The sequence below is a fragment of the Podarcis cretensis genome (genome assembly GCF_951804945.1).
Source record: "Podarcis cretensis genome assembly, chromosome: 8".
NCBI lineage: Eukaryota > Metazoa > Chordata > Lepidosauria > Squamata > Lacertidae > Podarcis > Podarcis cretensis.
The window spans coordinates 37550567-37565467 of record NC_137177.1 but is presented as its reverse complement, the minus strand read 5'-3'; the positions used below and the strand labels follow the sequence as shown (position 1 = coordinate 37565467).

At 44.7% G+C, this 14901-nt stretch overlaps 1 protein-coding gene across 2 annotated transcripts; it reads right to left on the bottom strand.

Annotated features, from left to right (window-relative positions):
• Positions 1-739: 739 nt before the first annotated feature.
• HERPUD1 (homocysteine inducible ER protein with ubiquitin like domain 1) lies at positions 740-14109 on the bottom strand. Of its 2 annotated transcripts, none has more exons than XM_079987843.1 (8): positions 13869-14109; positions 8460-8537; positions 8286-8348; positions 7005-7132; positions 5725-5832; positions 5060-5410; positions 3255-3360; positions 740-2322 (listed from the first exon to the last, which is right to left on the bottom strand). In XM_079987843.1, exons 1-8 carry the CDS (start codon positions 14046-14048, stop codon positions 2167-2169), a joined length of 1170 nt encoding a protein of 389 aa, XP_079843969.1. In that variant the 5' UTR covers positions 14049-14109; the 3' UTR covers positions 740-2166. The 2 variants fall into 2 exon arrangements, with proteins under 2 accessions (XP_079843969.1, XP_079843968.1); XM_079987842.1 differs by having other exon boundaries at positions 740-2325; positions 13869-14108.
• Between the last annotated feature and the right edge of the window lie 792 nt (positions 14110-14901).

The following is a 14901-nucleotide window of genomic DNA, read 5'->3' as shown; positions in this document are numbered from 1 at the left end:
TCAAATCTGTATCCAGGGCAGCTGTTTACCAGCTCCATCTGGTACGTAGGCTGAGACCCTATCTGCCTGCAGACTGTCTCGCCAGAGTGGTACATGCTCTGGTTATCTCCCGCTTGGACTACTGCAATGCGCTCTACGTGGGGCTACCTTTGAAGGTGACCCGGAAACTACAACTAATCCAGAATGCGGCAGCTAGACTGATGACTGGGAGTGGCCGCCGAGACCATATAACACCGGTCTTGAAAGACCTACATTGGCTCCCAGTACGTTTCCGAGCACAATTCAAAGTGTTGGTGCTGACCTTTAAAGCCCTAAATGGCCTCGGTCCAGTATATCTGAAGGAGCGTCTCCTCCCCCATCGGTCTGCCCGGACACTGAGGTCCAGCTCCGAGGGCCTTCTGGCGGTTCCCTCACTGCGAGAGGCCAAGTTGCAGGGAACCAGGCAGAGGGCCTTCTCGGTGGTGGCACCCGCCCTGTGGAATGCCCTCCCATCGGATGTCAAGGCGATGGACAACTACCTAACATTCAGAAAACATCTGAAGGCAGCCCTGTTCAGGGAAGTTTTTAAATATGTGACATTTTAGTGTATTTTTCATCTCTGTTGGAAGCCGCCCAGAGTGGCTGGGGAAACCCAGCCAGATGGGCGGGGTACAAATAATAAATTATTATTATTATTATTATTATTATTATTATTATACCTGTGCAGTTTTACCTGTGCAGTGACCGACAAATGAACGGCTAGACAGCAATATCTAAGTTTAATAAAATTAAGTCATTGCGTGTTAAACTTTGTTCAACAGATATTATACAAGAGAAGGTGGTCAGCTGTACAGATGAAGTTGATATGAACTGAAGGCTTACAATCTGCAATAGTGAAAATATAAATTCAGCATCATTTGATATTCACAATGTATACGCAGGATAATGGCCCTGTGTGTTAAGATAATCTAAGAAAAATTATCCCTGAGCTGAAAAGATTCTCAATGCAAATTCATTAAGTTCTAGGAGATGCAAGCCAAAGATTAACAGAAATGGAGGTATCAGGAATGCCTCCTAAAGTATAAGGAGCAAAGGAAAAGCATCTCCAGATCCCAAAGGCACAAAATATATTGCTCTTAAGCAATTTACCCTTTAAAAGCACAAGCTTTAAAATGTGAATATGACATTTTCAATACCTATTTCCTTTCCCAGGTCTTCTTTATACTTGCATAGTTGCATGCTTATTTTAAAATACAAACCACTAGAAATTAAGCTAGTAACATAATGCATGTTTTAGAGAACTTCTTCTGGAAGACTTTTTTTAAAAAAACCCATTTAATACAATGCACAAAAAACAGAATGCAGAGAAATATTCCGCCGCTGAAATTCAGGAACAGACAGATGGGCCATCGTCTTTCTAAGCCTTGCTTGCAAAAGACTCTAGTTTGCAGATATCTTGAGTTTGTAAGGTGGTGGCAAAAACAGCTGACAATATTTTTGATTAGATGCTTATCAGAAGTCCTAACAGAAAGCAGCCTGGAAGATTTTATCAAGGGAAAGAATGCTTGGATCTACATGATCACTCCAACCGATAAAACTGGGTGATAGTTCTTGACATGAACCTGTACATGTGGGTTGGTTGCTCTTGCTATACTGTTTAGTATAAAAAGCTCAACTGAATCTTCAGTAGGAAGCTATTTATGCAAACAGCTCCCTACATTTATTGAGCGCAAGCACAGCTTTTAATTATTTTTGGCATAAATCTTCCCTGTAAAACTCTTATAATACACATCTAGCAATTCACTGGTTGCGCAAGATACTACACTCAGTGTAATTAAAGCATGAAATACATTCCAACAGGAATCAAGTTACACCAGCAGAAGCAATGTGCTTCTCTCACTCTTGGTCCATCAACAGCCTTACTTGCATTCAGTACAGAATTGCACACTGCTGTAGGCCTTCACTCAATGTTTCCCATACAATTCACTGGCACTCTGTACTTTGGTCTTATGGCTGCTGCAATCTCTGTCTTTCGCTTCTGAAAGCAGAGTAATTCCTTTTCGTCCATTGGTACCAGTCCACTTCCAGCATTCAAACTGGTGTCCAGTCCAGTCCTCGCTCAGCCAAAGGTCTCACAGCAAACAGACAGCTGCAGTTTACTGGCTATTTGTGTGGCTAAGCAGCCAGCTAATTGGCCACAGCTGGGGGTCCCTCAGGCAGGAGGGATGCAAAGAAAGTCTTGAAGAAAAGCCAGGCAGTGCTCATGAACGAAGACGGTGCTGGTTGACTCTCTGGTGTGGTGTCAGGTGCCTCCATTTCACCCTGACCCCCCGCATTTTCCTCCTGCTAAACCAAGGAAAGAGAAAGATGTAATAATTCCCTGACAGGATCATCAACCGACCTTCTCCTGCAGTGCTACAGCTTTCTTCCTGGGTAGCTTTAGATTCGACACTGGCAAATATTACCAGTTGTAGGTTTACTTTGCCATAAGTCACATGAACTAGATATATTTGGCTAGGCAGACTCTGTGAAGGGAGAGCACTTCATGCAAGGACCTCATTAGAAGCTGGGAGCAACCTGCTCTCCAAGCATGTATTAACAACATGCAGGATACAAAAACCATTTCTGAGATAGCACACAGTTGCTGCATTAATTCAACACATTACAACACATTTAACGTTAGCAGTGACATCTAGGGCCTGGGAGATGGACATTTTCCATCATCAGGTCTCCAAAGCCTTCAGTTAACAGGAAGAGCCAGGAGCTGGAGATGGTTTAGCTGCCTGAAAAAAGGAATGCCCCACCCCAGAAGGACCAAAACATTTGGTGCTGCCCAGCACTGGGTCTCACATACAAAGCATGGAGCGCATTATGTGGTACAGTAGAACCAGCACCACCAAATCAGGAAAATGCTCGACAAATGATTCAACATCTTGATTCATCTCAAGTTCTACAACATAATTTTAGCACGTCAACTGTGCTAAGTGGAAGCCAATACCGAATGCACACTTTGCATCCTAAATTATTTTGTCACACAGAACAATTTATAGTACATAAGCGCCAAGCCACTTAAGATATGTGGACAGAATATACAGAGGTCTTTTAGAAACAGTACTGAGGCAATGCTGAAACCCTAAACAAGCTTAATTATCCAGGAAGCAAGTCCCTCTGAACGAGTGGCATTCATTCTGAGCTGCTTAGGTTTGGGCTGGAAAGTTCATCAGACCATTCAAAATTGTGCTTATGAATGAAATTATATCCTGTTAGGAACTTACCTGTAAATTATTGTTTTGGTCTTGGTTAACAGCTGCTTGGAGAGGAATATTGTTCTCAGCAGGCTGAGCTGGCCTCCTCCTGAAAGGAAACCATCCAACCTGGTGCCTGAGAAGACAAAACCAGTGAGGTATAAGACAGAATGCCAAAAGGAAGTCTGAAAAAACCCTCTGTCAGGATAACCCATCTGGCGTGGGAGTCTCCATTCAATATTCAAGGACAGGAGGAGAGCAACTGACTTAGCCCCTGCTGTACAAGCCTTTCCAGTTATTTCATAGAAGACAGCTCAGAGTTCTGTGCACTGCATGACATCCGTAATGTGACTTTCAAGGTGGGAAATGTTATTTGCTGAATCACCTTATCCCATATATGCCCACTCAACTGCTTCCATCTGCATAACTGGCACAGGTGTTTTTAATGTTCGGATGGGAGCCACCCAGAGTGGCTGGGGAAACCCAGCCAGATGGATGGGGTATAAATAATAAATTATTATATTATTATTATTATAATACTTGTAGCCACACTAAAATACCATTTTCTTACAAGTACACTTTGGAACTCCCTGCCTATTGATATCAGGCCTATCCAGACATGTGGAAGTTACGTTTCATTTCTTTTTAGCAGCTGATTGCAATCATCTTTTGAAAATGTTTAATAGGTTTTAATTGTTTTATCAGTAATTTTATTAGTTTTTTATATTTTTGTAAACTGCTGAAGAGGTTTTCCTTTTTTTAAACAATCAAGCAGCTTATAAATTTTGCTAAATAAAAAAAGACCAAAGACAGTTATTTTGTTCAAATCAGTGTCCCTTTAAAGGGCTGCCAACATAAACTGAATGGCTGTCTACCCAAGTTTACCAACAAACTGCAAAAGCTGAGGAGCTTTTACTGTTGCTAATGTATTAAAACTGCATTCAGTAAAGAGCTCTCTGTGCTACAGTCCCACAGGTGAGAAATGCATACAAAGGAGAGGACAGTTTACTAGGACAAATTCAGACGTCAGTGTTTAGCCTACAGTTCTTGTATGTGCAACAGTGAAAATGAACGACAGGTTGCAAAACAAGATATTTTTTACCTGTGGTGCATGTTTCCTTTTAAACCCTCACAAGTGGTATTTTAGTAGATGTTTGAAGTACTAGCCTCCTTACAACTATTTAAAGGGAGCTGCAGAAATATGTCCAGGGGAGTTTGTGGGCCAGCTCAGATAAAACAGAAAACCACAGTTTAGCTTTATATACAGAGGCCTGCTCACATATGCTCCCTGCCAGCCATAATAGGAAATTTTCACTTCTTGTTGTAAACCATGGTTTTCTGTACCAAAGCCTACCAAGAAATAAGCTTAATGGAGCAAATTAAATTGTGGTTTATGATCCCAACATGTTAACAAGTTGTGGTTAAAACTAAGCTGCCCTGCCCTCCACTTTGGATGTTAATGATATTTTGTCAACCAACCATAGGTTGGAGGCTGTTGCTTTGCATGTAGGTCCCCAATGGCATCTCCTGGTAGGGCAGGCTTTCAGCCCTGCCTGAAATACTGGCAAATGACTGCCAGCCAAGGTAAGACAATACTGAGCTAGACTGACAGGGTCTGGCTCATATATAAGGTAGCTTCCTGTGTTCTTAGGTGGTACGTTCTCGCTATCTTCTCATGGCCAGGCTGAGCAACTGTGCAACCCCGAAGCCTTGATCACAGTTTGACATCATGTCCACACTTGGCCACTAATCTCCCCCAGCAGACACTTATTTTAAAATAATGTGCACCAAGATTAGTGGTAAAAAGTGAGAGAGATGAGGCCGCAGAAACTTACAGGTACATCAGCAGGGTGCCCACCATCACCATGAGAAGCCTGCTCATACTGGAGTAGAAATACACAATGTTGATGAAGACGTAGAAGAGGGTTGCTGAGTAGAGCCAGTCCAGCCAATCCCGATTGCCGCCTTCTTCTTCTTCTTCCATCAAAGCCCCTCCCTGGGCATTCATGCGAAGGTTCTGGTTCACCCCTGGGTTTACCTGAGGGGGAACATTTTGATTTCCGGCCTGGTTTTCAGCAGGAAAAGGACCAGAAAGAGGAGCTGGGGCCGCAACCGGGGCTGCAACTGGGATCTCCTGCGTACTTCGTGTAGAGGATACGTCACCAGAAACAGCACTGGCAGCCATGCTAGATGCAAGATAAGTCATGAGCTCAGTTAGAAAGCTGGTGAGAGCTTGCTCAACTTTGGTGTGCATGAAACAAATTGGCAGCCTCAAAATAGCAAGCCAACAACAGGAGCACTTCAAGGGTGTATTTGATTCAGTGAATCACCAAGGACCACCGTAGCTTATTTGTGCCAGGGGTTTGATATAAGCTAACACTGAATACATACAGGCGAGAGCCCTAGCTTTTCAGCCACATTACACCAGTATACAAATTTGTCAAAATGCTTGGGATTTAGCTCCTTGTAGAAATAGATCACAACGAAGACAGCAACTTACTATTGCATGTAGTATTGTCTTGCATAAAACTGATGGAACCAGAACTGCAGCATGCGGTATGTTGTATAGGATGAATAGCCTTGAAAGCAGTGCTGCGCCGGTGCAGATCTGATGCAGAGGAGAAGAAAATATGCTTAATCAGGACAGGCATACTATTTTTTCTCCCTTGCCCTCAATGAAAATTATATGGCAAGGATTTTGTAATGCTGTACCCTCCAGGCCAAGGATTTTTTATCAGCATTTAATCTTCAGGCTATTGAAGTGGAAAAGAGAATGGACCGGCAGGGTTTCTGAATCTCTGCTCTGGTAAAAGACTAACTATTTGTGGCTCCTCTCTCTAAGCTCTTTCCATTCCAGCTGTTGGTTACATAGTCCTTACAACAAGGAACTCGTCCCTGGGTGTCCTTCCTCGCCCTCCCTTCTTCCCCGATCCTTGTGTGTCAGGCCTTTTAGATTGTAACATTTTAAATAAAATGCATCACCAACGAATCAGAAGGAAGAATTAAACTGTGCTGCAGTCAAAGTTCCATTGGGGAAAACATGCTGACGTACTGGGCCTCATGTTGCTGAACCACAACTCGCATCACCCTCAAGAAGAATGACCAATGATCAGGGATGCATGAGCTGTAGCCCAACTTCTGGGGCTCAGGAGTCTTTGGTTTGGCTTGGTAGCCAGCTGCTAGTTATGCTCACCACCAACTCTCTCTCTCTCCTCCCCAAGGCCTCTCACATGCCAAGCAGGCTTGCAAGGAGAAGGCAGGCATTTATTTACAGTGGTATCTTGGGTTACATACACTTCAGGTTATAGACTCCACTAACCCAGAAATAGAACCTCGGGTTAAGAACTTTGCTTCAGGATGAGAACAGAAATTGCGCAGCAGCGGGAGGCCCCATTGGCTAAAGTGGTGCTTCAGGTGAAGAACAGTTCCAGGTTAAGAGCGGACCTCCAGAACGAGTTAAGTTCTTAACCCGAGGTACCACTGTATTTGCGCTGGGTGCTGGAGAAGGTCAAAACCAAAGCCAAAGGCTTGAAGGAGAGACAGGCATTTCTCTCATTTGCACAGTTGTTCTTTGCTTTCCCCAAAGTGGTACCTCACATGTGGAGTTAGGGTGCACTGCTAAGCACCCATTCCAGTAGTAGGCCAGTGGCACCAGCTGCTGCCAAGAGAGTACATAGATGCCATCTCAAGGGTACACAGATTCAACAGCAAGTTGTCTGAACAAGCAGGCAACAGGTAGGTACCCAACAGGCAGAACCGAGCCACTCACACCACACTTACCTATAGCCAGCATTCTCTGCTGCAAGGGGCTGGTTGCCGAGGATGTCCGTCTGACTCAAAGCATGAACTGAAGGAAGCAAAGGCGGGGCTTGGCTAAAGGCTGCTGGCTGATGCTTGGCTTCAACAACCTGAGGAAAACATTGATCAGCTGAAACTTAAGAATGTGTCTGCATGGGAGCTTCTCCCTCCCTTTTGAGAGGATTTTCAGACAAATTGCGAGGAAGGAGAGGTATAACTTGTTCCCCCCATGGTTTCAACCCTGTTCCTTCTTCCCCCAAACACCACCACACAACCACTCTTGGCTTGCCTTCACCTCATTTCTCCCTCCCCACACCACCTTCTGTGACAAGACTTTAGTAATTTACCTCAGTTTTTCAATAACAACTCTTTTTCTGGAAAAGTTCTGCTTGAATCTCTACTGGTCCCACCAAAGCACCTTATGAGGGCACTCTGCTACCTAAAGTTACTAAGTGCTACGCATAAGTTGCTCCTGTTTTGTATCGTAAGTGTGCTGGTTTCTGGGACAGTTCTACCAGACTGACGACAGAATAGCAGAATACAGCCGGGGAGAAGTCCCCCTGGCATCCAAATGAAATCCCCTCATCAGTCATGTTCCCTGAGGGCCTATTTCCCAAACACAAAGAAGTAAGTTTCAGGTGTGCAGATGCAAATGTCCATAGCAAGCATGGTAACAACTATGCAAGTAGAATCAACTGAGGGGTGCAATATACCACACATACACACAGAGCTTCTGTTCACACCCCAGCAACAGCTTTATTTCAACATTGTGACAAATATAACCATCACACGGATAAAAGTGAAACCAGCAAGTTGAAAGCATCACCCTTCTCTGTCCTTCCTATAGAGTTTATATCCAGAGCTAACCCATATCCCACTGGTTCTCTCCTTTCCGCCAGGTAAGGGAGAGAACCATTACAGCTTATTTCTGAAGGCCACAAGTTTCAGAGATGGCTACTAATTTAGATGGTTTTCAAACTGAAGCTCCAAAGTCTTTGAGGATTGGGTGTGTCAATAGCATGACAGCTAAAAACAAAGCTGCACCAAAGGCACCAAACCTCTGGGAGTGGTTACCTCTCTTGTGGCCTAATAGTGAGCTTCCCAGGACTCTAACAGATGCAAGTGGTGGACCTGCTATGGTTTACAGAGTAATGCAATATTCATGCTCTTACAAGGCTGTAGTAACAGCTCCAAGGGGAACTATAACTAAATTGTGGATAAATATAAGGTAGGAATCTGAACACCTTATCAGTTTATAAATACCTTCACGTCTGTTTCTTGCAGTTTTGAGTTGCACACCAGGTGGAGAGCATGCACCATATCCTGCTGAAATATAAACCAAAATAAGTTTCAAACAAGAGTTCAGTTTATTGCATTTACTTGCTGATCCACTAGAGTTAACAAAAGCAATGCTAGTAGCATGCAGCATCCAAGTACCTTGGCAAGCACATCTCGCAGGTAAAGATGGTCCTGTAACAGCTTCCCAGAATAAATCAGTCTCTGAACGTCTTCAGGCTTTAAGAGGAAGAGAACACAATGGTCAGGACCCATTCTGTTGAAGTATGCAGAACAGCCATGCAGAACTTAACATGTGCAATATTTATTTATGCAACTTCCATCTTAACAAAGTACCTTTGCAAACAACACAAAAACAAAAAAACCCACAATTGTCTGATTTGGAGTATTTACATTCCATCCTCCTTGTAGCAAACTTATTTGTAATACAAAGCTACTGCATGAACAAGTTATGCATTTCAGCATTTCTGAGATCCTCAATTATAGTAATGCTTGGAAACTACTTTGGATTTGCTTGCTGGACTTCTAGGAGGCAGAACAGATGCATGCTGTCAGGTCAGAGAAGACCTTTTTGGGATACATATTCCCAAAAAGGAAGATGTAGTTTCAGACGTACCCACATCTAAGAAGTCCACACCTGTTTCATCAACCTGGTGACTGAGTGAGAGTGAAAAATAAGACTGGACTTACTTTATGGCTAGGTCGGGATGGCATGGGGATGAGGGACCAACTCCCTTCTCTTGCGGGGGCCCAATTAGTGCCATTGCCTTCCGTTAAGAGTTTGGGTGTAATCCTTGACGCCTCCCTTTCCATGGAGGCGCAAGTTACAGCAACAGCCAAGGCGACATTTTTCCACCTTCGCTGCATCAAGCAGTTGGTCCCTTACCTTTCCCGCCCCAACCTGGCCACAGTGATCCATACAACGGTCATCTCCAGGCTTGACTACTGTAATTCGCTCTACGCGGGGCTGCCCTTGAAGCTGTCCCAGAAACTCCAGCAGGTACAGAATGCTGCAGCGAGGCTCCTCACGGGGTCTCTGCTATGGGAGCATATTCACCCAGTGCTTTTCAAGCTGCACTGGCTCCCGGTGGAGTACAGGGTCAGATTTAAGGTGCTGCTTTTGACCTTTAAAGCCCTTCACGGCCTAGGACCCTCATACCTACGGGACCGCCTCTCCTGGTATGCCCCACGGAGAGCCTCAAGGTACATAAATAGCAACACCCTAGTGGTCCCAGGCCCTAAGGAAGTTAGATTGGCTTCAACCAGAGCCAGGGCCTTTTCAACTCTGGCTCCGGCCTGGTGGAACGCTCTGCCTCATGAGACCAGGGCCCTGCAGGATCTGATTTCTTTCCGCAGGGCCTGTAAGACAGAGTTGTTCTGCCTGGCCTTTGGCTTGGAGCCAATTTGATTCCCTCCCTCCCTTTCTTTTTTCTTTTCCTTCTCCTCCTGCGATGAGGCTACATTTTAATATTTTAATGTTCCATTATTTTAATGTTGTATTTTATTTTTGTTTTTAAGTTGTAATCATTCATCTTGTTTTTATTATTGCTTGTAAGCCGCTCTGGCTGGGGAGGGCGGGGTATAAATAAAAAATTATTATTATTATTATTATTATTATTATTATTATGGGGCACAAAGTGCAACCCTCTAATATAAGCCAAGATACTGATGTTGATAGACAAGGCGCCCACCATCAGCAAGCCTTTAATTCATTTCTTTTAGCCCTAGCTTTGTGCATTTTGTGTTTTGGACAAGTGTTTTGTGTTTTGGACAAGTGCAATGGACAAGCATTTTGTGTTTTGGACAAGTGAAATGGTCAGCCACTTGCAAAATCAGACAAGAATGTGCACTTTGACCAAAGCTCTACCTCCAGTTAACTATGAGAAACCTTGGCCAAGTTGACAGAAGCCAGTATCAATCACTATCTCTAGTTAGGAACCTTATTATAACTCTTTTCTCTAATTGCAAATGGGGTTTCTGTAGGACTATTTCAATCTCAGAATTACCGGTAACTCCCTATTTTGCTCTTAAGTGAAATTAACTGTGCCACACTTCTTTGAAATTGAAGTTCTTGTGAAGTAATTTGACACTGCAGCATTACTGGAAATTTCAAAATGGCCTGACTGAAGTGTTATGAGAGACAAATTTACTTGCTGGAGGGTTGAGTATGAATTCCACAGTAGGAACCCCCACCCCTGCAGCCATGCTAGCAGAGGGAATGGATGTGAAGACAAATCCGTTTTCATTGTTAGAAAATAACAAGGTAAGTTTTACTTATCTATAAGATAGAGTGGGTGGCATCTTCTGGGGGTGGGTACTCAATGCACAGGAGCATTTAATTTAATTTTGATGTACACTAGCATGTCCCAGTACCTAATCTGGGAATTAGCGTATTTAAATTTTTATTTTAACATACCATATTTTAACTGCTGTGCCAAAATGTATCACTCATGTTCAGTGTTAGAAACTGAGATATGAGAGCTAGGAGCTAAATGGCACCTTAAACCTAGGTTATGGGCACAACAACGGAAAGTCTAGGCATACTTTTTTAATATAACAATACAAAGCTGAAAATGAATGAACTGCAGCTAAAGTCTTATGTTCATTTTTCACATGGTCTAGTCCTCATCTGAAGACTGCAAAAAACAAAGCCATGCTTCCCCTGCCTGCCCCCCTAACGTTCTTAAGAGGGTCTCTTCTCCAGTCTTCAGAGAGTGGCTGGAAGTGGGGAGACAGAAAAAAGTCCTCCTTTCCTTCCACTCTGCAGTTTTAATCTGAAATCTTAGGCGCAGTACTGCACCCAGAGCTCAGAAACTGCTCGTGCTAATGAAATTCTTGTCGCAAAATGTGCCTAGCACAATGGGAGGATCAAACGCTGGTCATGTCATTCTTGTAAACTGAATGAAGAATAAAATAAACTAGACTTACTAGCTGGATCCATCTTTTCTTGTTGCTAACAAACTAAATCATTGTGAAGTAGTGTCAGTATCAGACCAAAAGGGAAGAGTTAGTTTCATAACGTTTACGTGGCTGTCCCAATCTGTTTTGAATTCAAACACAGCATTTGCTACTAGCTGTACTAGAGAAAAGCAGCACTAATGACCCTTTTTTAGTTTTTCAAATCATCCTTGCCAAAATAGCAAACTGGTCTACCAGCTGGGTTATTTGCATTGCAAAGAAAGTGACAAAGTACTGCTGCTTCTTAATTTGAAAAATAGAATGGAACAAAAATAACCCCATATGTTCATAAGGGGATTTTTGCTGCTTTAAGCTTCTTCAGACAGAGGATCTCTGATCATTTATTGTAAGCCACAAAATGATGAAGTCATTTGCCTTGGCCATGAATTCAGCAATTTCAGCATTTGACATCCAAATGTAATAAATCAAGAGCGACAAGTGAGTAAGACCTAAGCCCTATTGCATCATCTGTTTGGCAAAAGAGTGAAAAAAAACCCTGTTCAAAGAAGCTTAAGCTCCCAGAACAGAATGACCAGCTGCCAAGAAGTGCCCAGACTGTGTGGTTATGTAACACTGCTTGCTGATGTGGAGGGAGCCTTTTGCTCTGGGCATGGGTGATGGAAAAAAATCACACTTGGCAAAAGCAATACATCACCCCAGTACTAAGCGGATAAACAGCAAGGGGGGACAAAGGCCAATATGATCACAATGATGACTTTAATCAAAATCACCACATTGCACTTGCAGGCATTTTATGCTCCAAAGTCTGTTAAAACACTACTGGCAGCTTCCTAGTCCTTGGTGAGAAATGTTAAGATTCCAACTGCTGCTATATAAAGGCCTGTTTAGAGAGTAAGTACAGGCCAAGATGCCTGGAGAGAACATGAACAGGAAGAAGGCTGCAGAAACCGGAGATACCAGCCTAAGCAGAAAGAACAACTATGAAAGGAGGGGGAAAGTGGATGAGGAAAAAGAAATAAGGTGAGAGGTAGAACTGGGGGAAGAACAGCCAATGCAGCGAACGAACACTGGACCACGGAGACAAACCTCTCCTTGGCCATGAAGGTCATAGAGGCACCTTGAGCCATTCTCCACCACACAACCTAACCTACCTGCAGGTTGAAAGAGCAGATATCACCATGTACTCAGATCACTGGAGAAAAGCCAAGGTACATAATGGATACATAAAAAAGCAAACAGAAAACAGAAAAAGGCCTTTGCACGTAAGAGAGATAAAGGCTTCAAAAATCAGTGACTGGGGGAAGAGTTGAAAGAAAGGAACTATGGTGAATATGGTGGCAGGTACCATGCAAACCACTTTGAAGCGTTCTCCCGCAATCAAGTGTTGTATAAATTTCATGAAATGAATAAAAATGAGTAATACAAGAGCAAGCTTAATCTTTTCATAGTGTTAAGAGTGCTGCTACATCAGATTGAAGGCCCTTCAAGTCCACTCTCTTCTGACAGTAACCAGCTAGATGCCTATGGGAAATCATTTAAGTGGAATAAAAGCGCAACTCCATAAGTCTCCCCAGCAACTAATATTCCATGACAGAGGGAAGATCTTAGACAACAACCAGGTTTATCACCAGCCACTCCACAGCAACATAGAACCTCCAGGTGCAGAGGCAGTATGCCACTGAATACCAGTCTCAGGAGAGCAACTGCAGGAAAAAACTTCTGCCTTCATGCCTTCCATGAAACAACTTGTTGGCCACTGTAGGTGGCGGAAAGCTGGGCTAGAAGGGCGACAGATGTGATCCAGGAAGGCTGTCATTCAAGGCCATATTTGGTTTCAGAGTCCTAAATTTTCAAAAAGGAGGGTTGTGGGAAGAGATTAAAAATCAATCTCCTGCTCTGCTTCATACAGTGTAGTGAATAGAGTGGGGCCTGGAAGATCAGGGTTCAAATCGCCACTTGGCCATGAAGCTCTTACCGTGTGTGACCTTGGGAGCCAGTCACTCACTCAACCTACCTCACAGGGTTGTTATGTGGATTAAATGAGGAGAGGAAGAATCATATGTACCACCTTGAGATCTTTGGAGAAGATGCTGGGGCATAAATGCAAATAAACAAACATGCAGCCCTCTAGATATTGTTGGACTACAGCTCCCAACAGCCACAGCCAGCGCTCCCGGGGGGGGGGGGCGTTAGGAGTTGTAGCCCCAAAATCTGGAAGGCTGGCTTAATGGTATTTTTTACGTCCGTCCATGCCTTCAGCCTCTGGCCCCCGCCCAGTCATCACTATCAACATCCCTCAGACATTACTCTCGCCCCTTTAAAAGTTCACATCTCCCAATTTCAACCCCCAAGTCGCCAGCAATAGCCGAGCACAAAGGCAGAAAAACCCCAGCCTGTCCCACCCTGGCAGCTTCCGATTTAGGCTGCGTCTGAATTTGGAGGCTCCATAGGAGAGTGTTTTCTCAAACAGAGCCTCCCCGCCCAGGAGCAGTGTAGCCCGTAACAGATAATTAATTAATTAGGAAGGAAGGAAGGAAGGAAGGAAGGAAGGAAGGAAGGAAGGAAGGGAGAGGTGGAGAAGTGCCGTATGAGGAGGAGGACGAGGAGGAGAGCGAGTCTTCGCAGACTCACCGGGGCATCCGGGTGGCGGCGGCGGAGCTCAGCCTTGAGGCGACGGACGCTCCACGAGCGCTGGGCGGTCAGGCGAAGGTCGGGGTGCCGCTGCGCGGGGCTCTTGACCACGAGCGAGACCTCCTCCCCTTCGGCCTCGCCTCCCGGAATCCGGCCGGGCCCTACCGGGGCTTCCGCCATCGAGTCTCCGCTTCTAATTCTCGCTTCCACCACTCCAACAGCTACGCTTCACTTCCTCATCCGCGGCCCCCTCCTTATATAGCCTCGCCCTCCTCGCGGCGCCGCTGTGGCCTCCACGGATTGGCCGCCGGCTCGAAACGTGGGCCTATCAGAAGCCGCCTGTCTGTCCGGAGGCAGATGGAGGGGTAGGAAAGAGAGCCAGGCCTATCTGGGCGTGGCCAAAGGGAGAGGCGTGGCCAAAAGGGGGAAGGAAACAAACTCGGCCGGGACCTGCAGTTTTCTATATTTACATGTCACGTGATGCCTTGTTTTGCCGTGGGATCGTAAGAAGCTGCTTTCTACTGAGTCAGAACCTTACGTGCATCTAGTATTGTCTACACTGACCGGCAGCGGCTCTCCAAGGGTTTCAGTCAGGGTGTCTCTCCCAGGCCTGCCTGGAGATGCTGCCATTGGGGGTTGAACTAGCGATCTTATTCATGCTCTACCTCTGAGCTATGGGCTTGGACCTAAAAATACTGTAAGTTTCTAGTCCTCATGATTCTAAAATGAAGGGGGGCTGATTTTTAAATAAGCATCGCAGAAGTTGCCTTTCACCATTGGTCCATCAAGGTCAGTAGTGACTACACTGGCTAGTAATGGTCTCCAGGGTTTCAGACAGGGTGCATTTCCAACCTTATCTGCAGATGGTGGGGATCGAACCTGAGACCTTCTGCATGCAAAGCAGATGCTGTGCTACAGCCCTCCCCAAGAACATAGTAAGCTGCCTTATACTATTAGTCCATCTAGCTCAAGGGGTTGGGATCAAAGGGCGCAAGGCTGTTGCCTCCTTCTTACACTGCCCTCCCCAGCCTCT

Excerpts from the sequence above, each read along its gene's own strand:
- HERPUD1 (XM_079987842.1), bottom strand. The coding sequence starts at position 14,048 with ATGGCGGAAGCCCCGGTAGGGCCCGGCCGGATTCCGGGAGGCGAGGCC. Across the intron at positions 3,361-5,059 it reads GGCACCCTGCTGATGTACCT|GCACCAGGTTGGATGGTTTC; the intron begins GTAAGTTTCTGC and ends TTGTCTTCTCAG. Across the intron at positions 2,326-3,254 it reads ACCAAAACAATAATTTACAG|CAGGAGGAAAATGCGGGGGG; the intron begins GTAAGTTCCTAA and ends TCCTTGGTTTAG.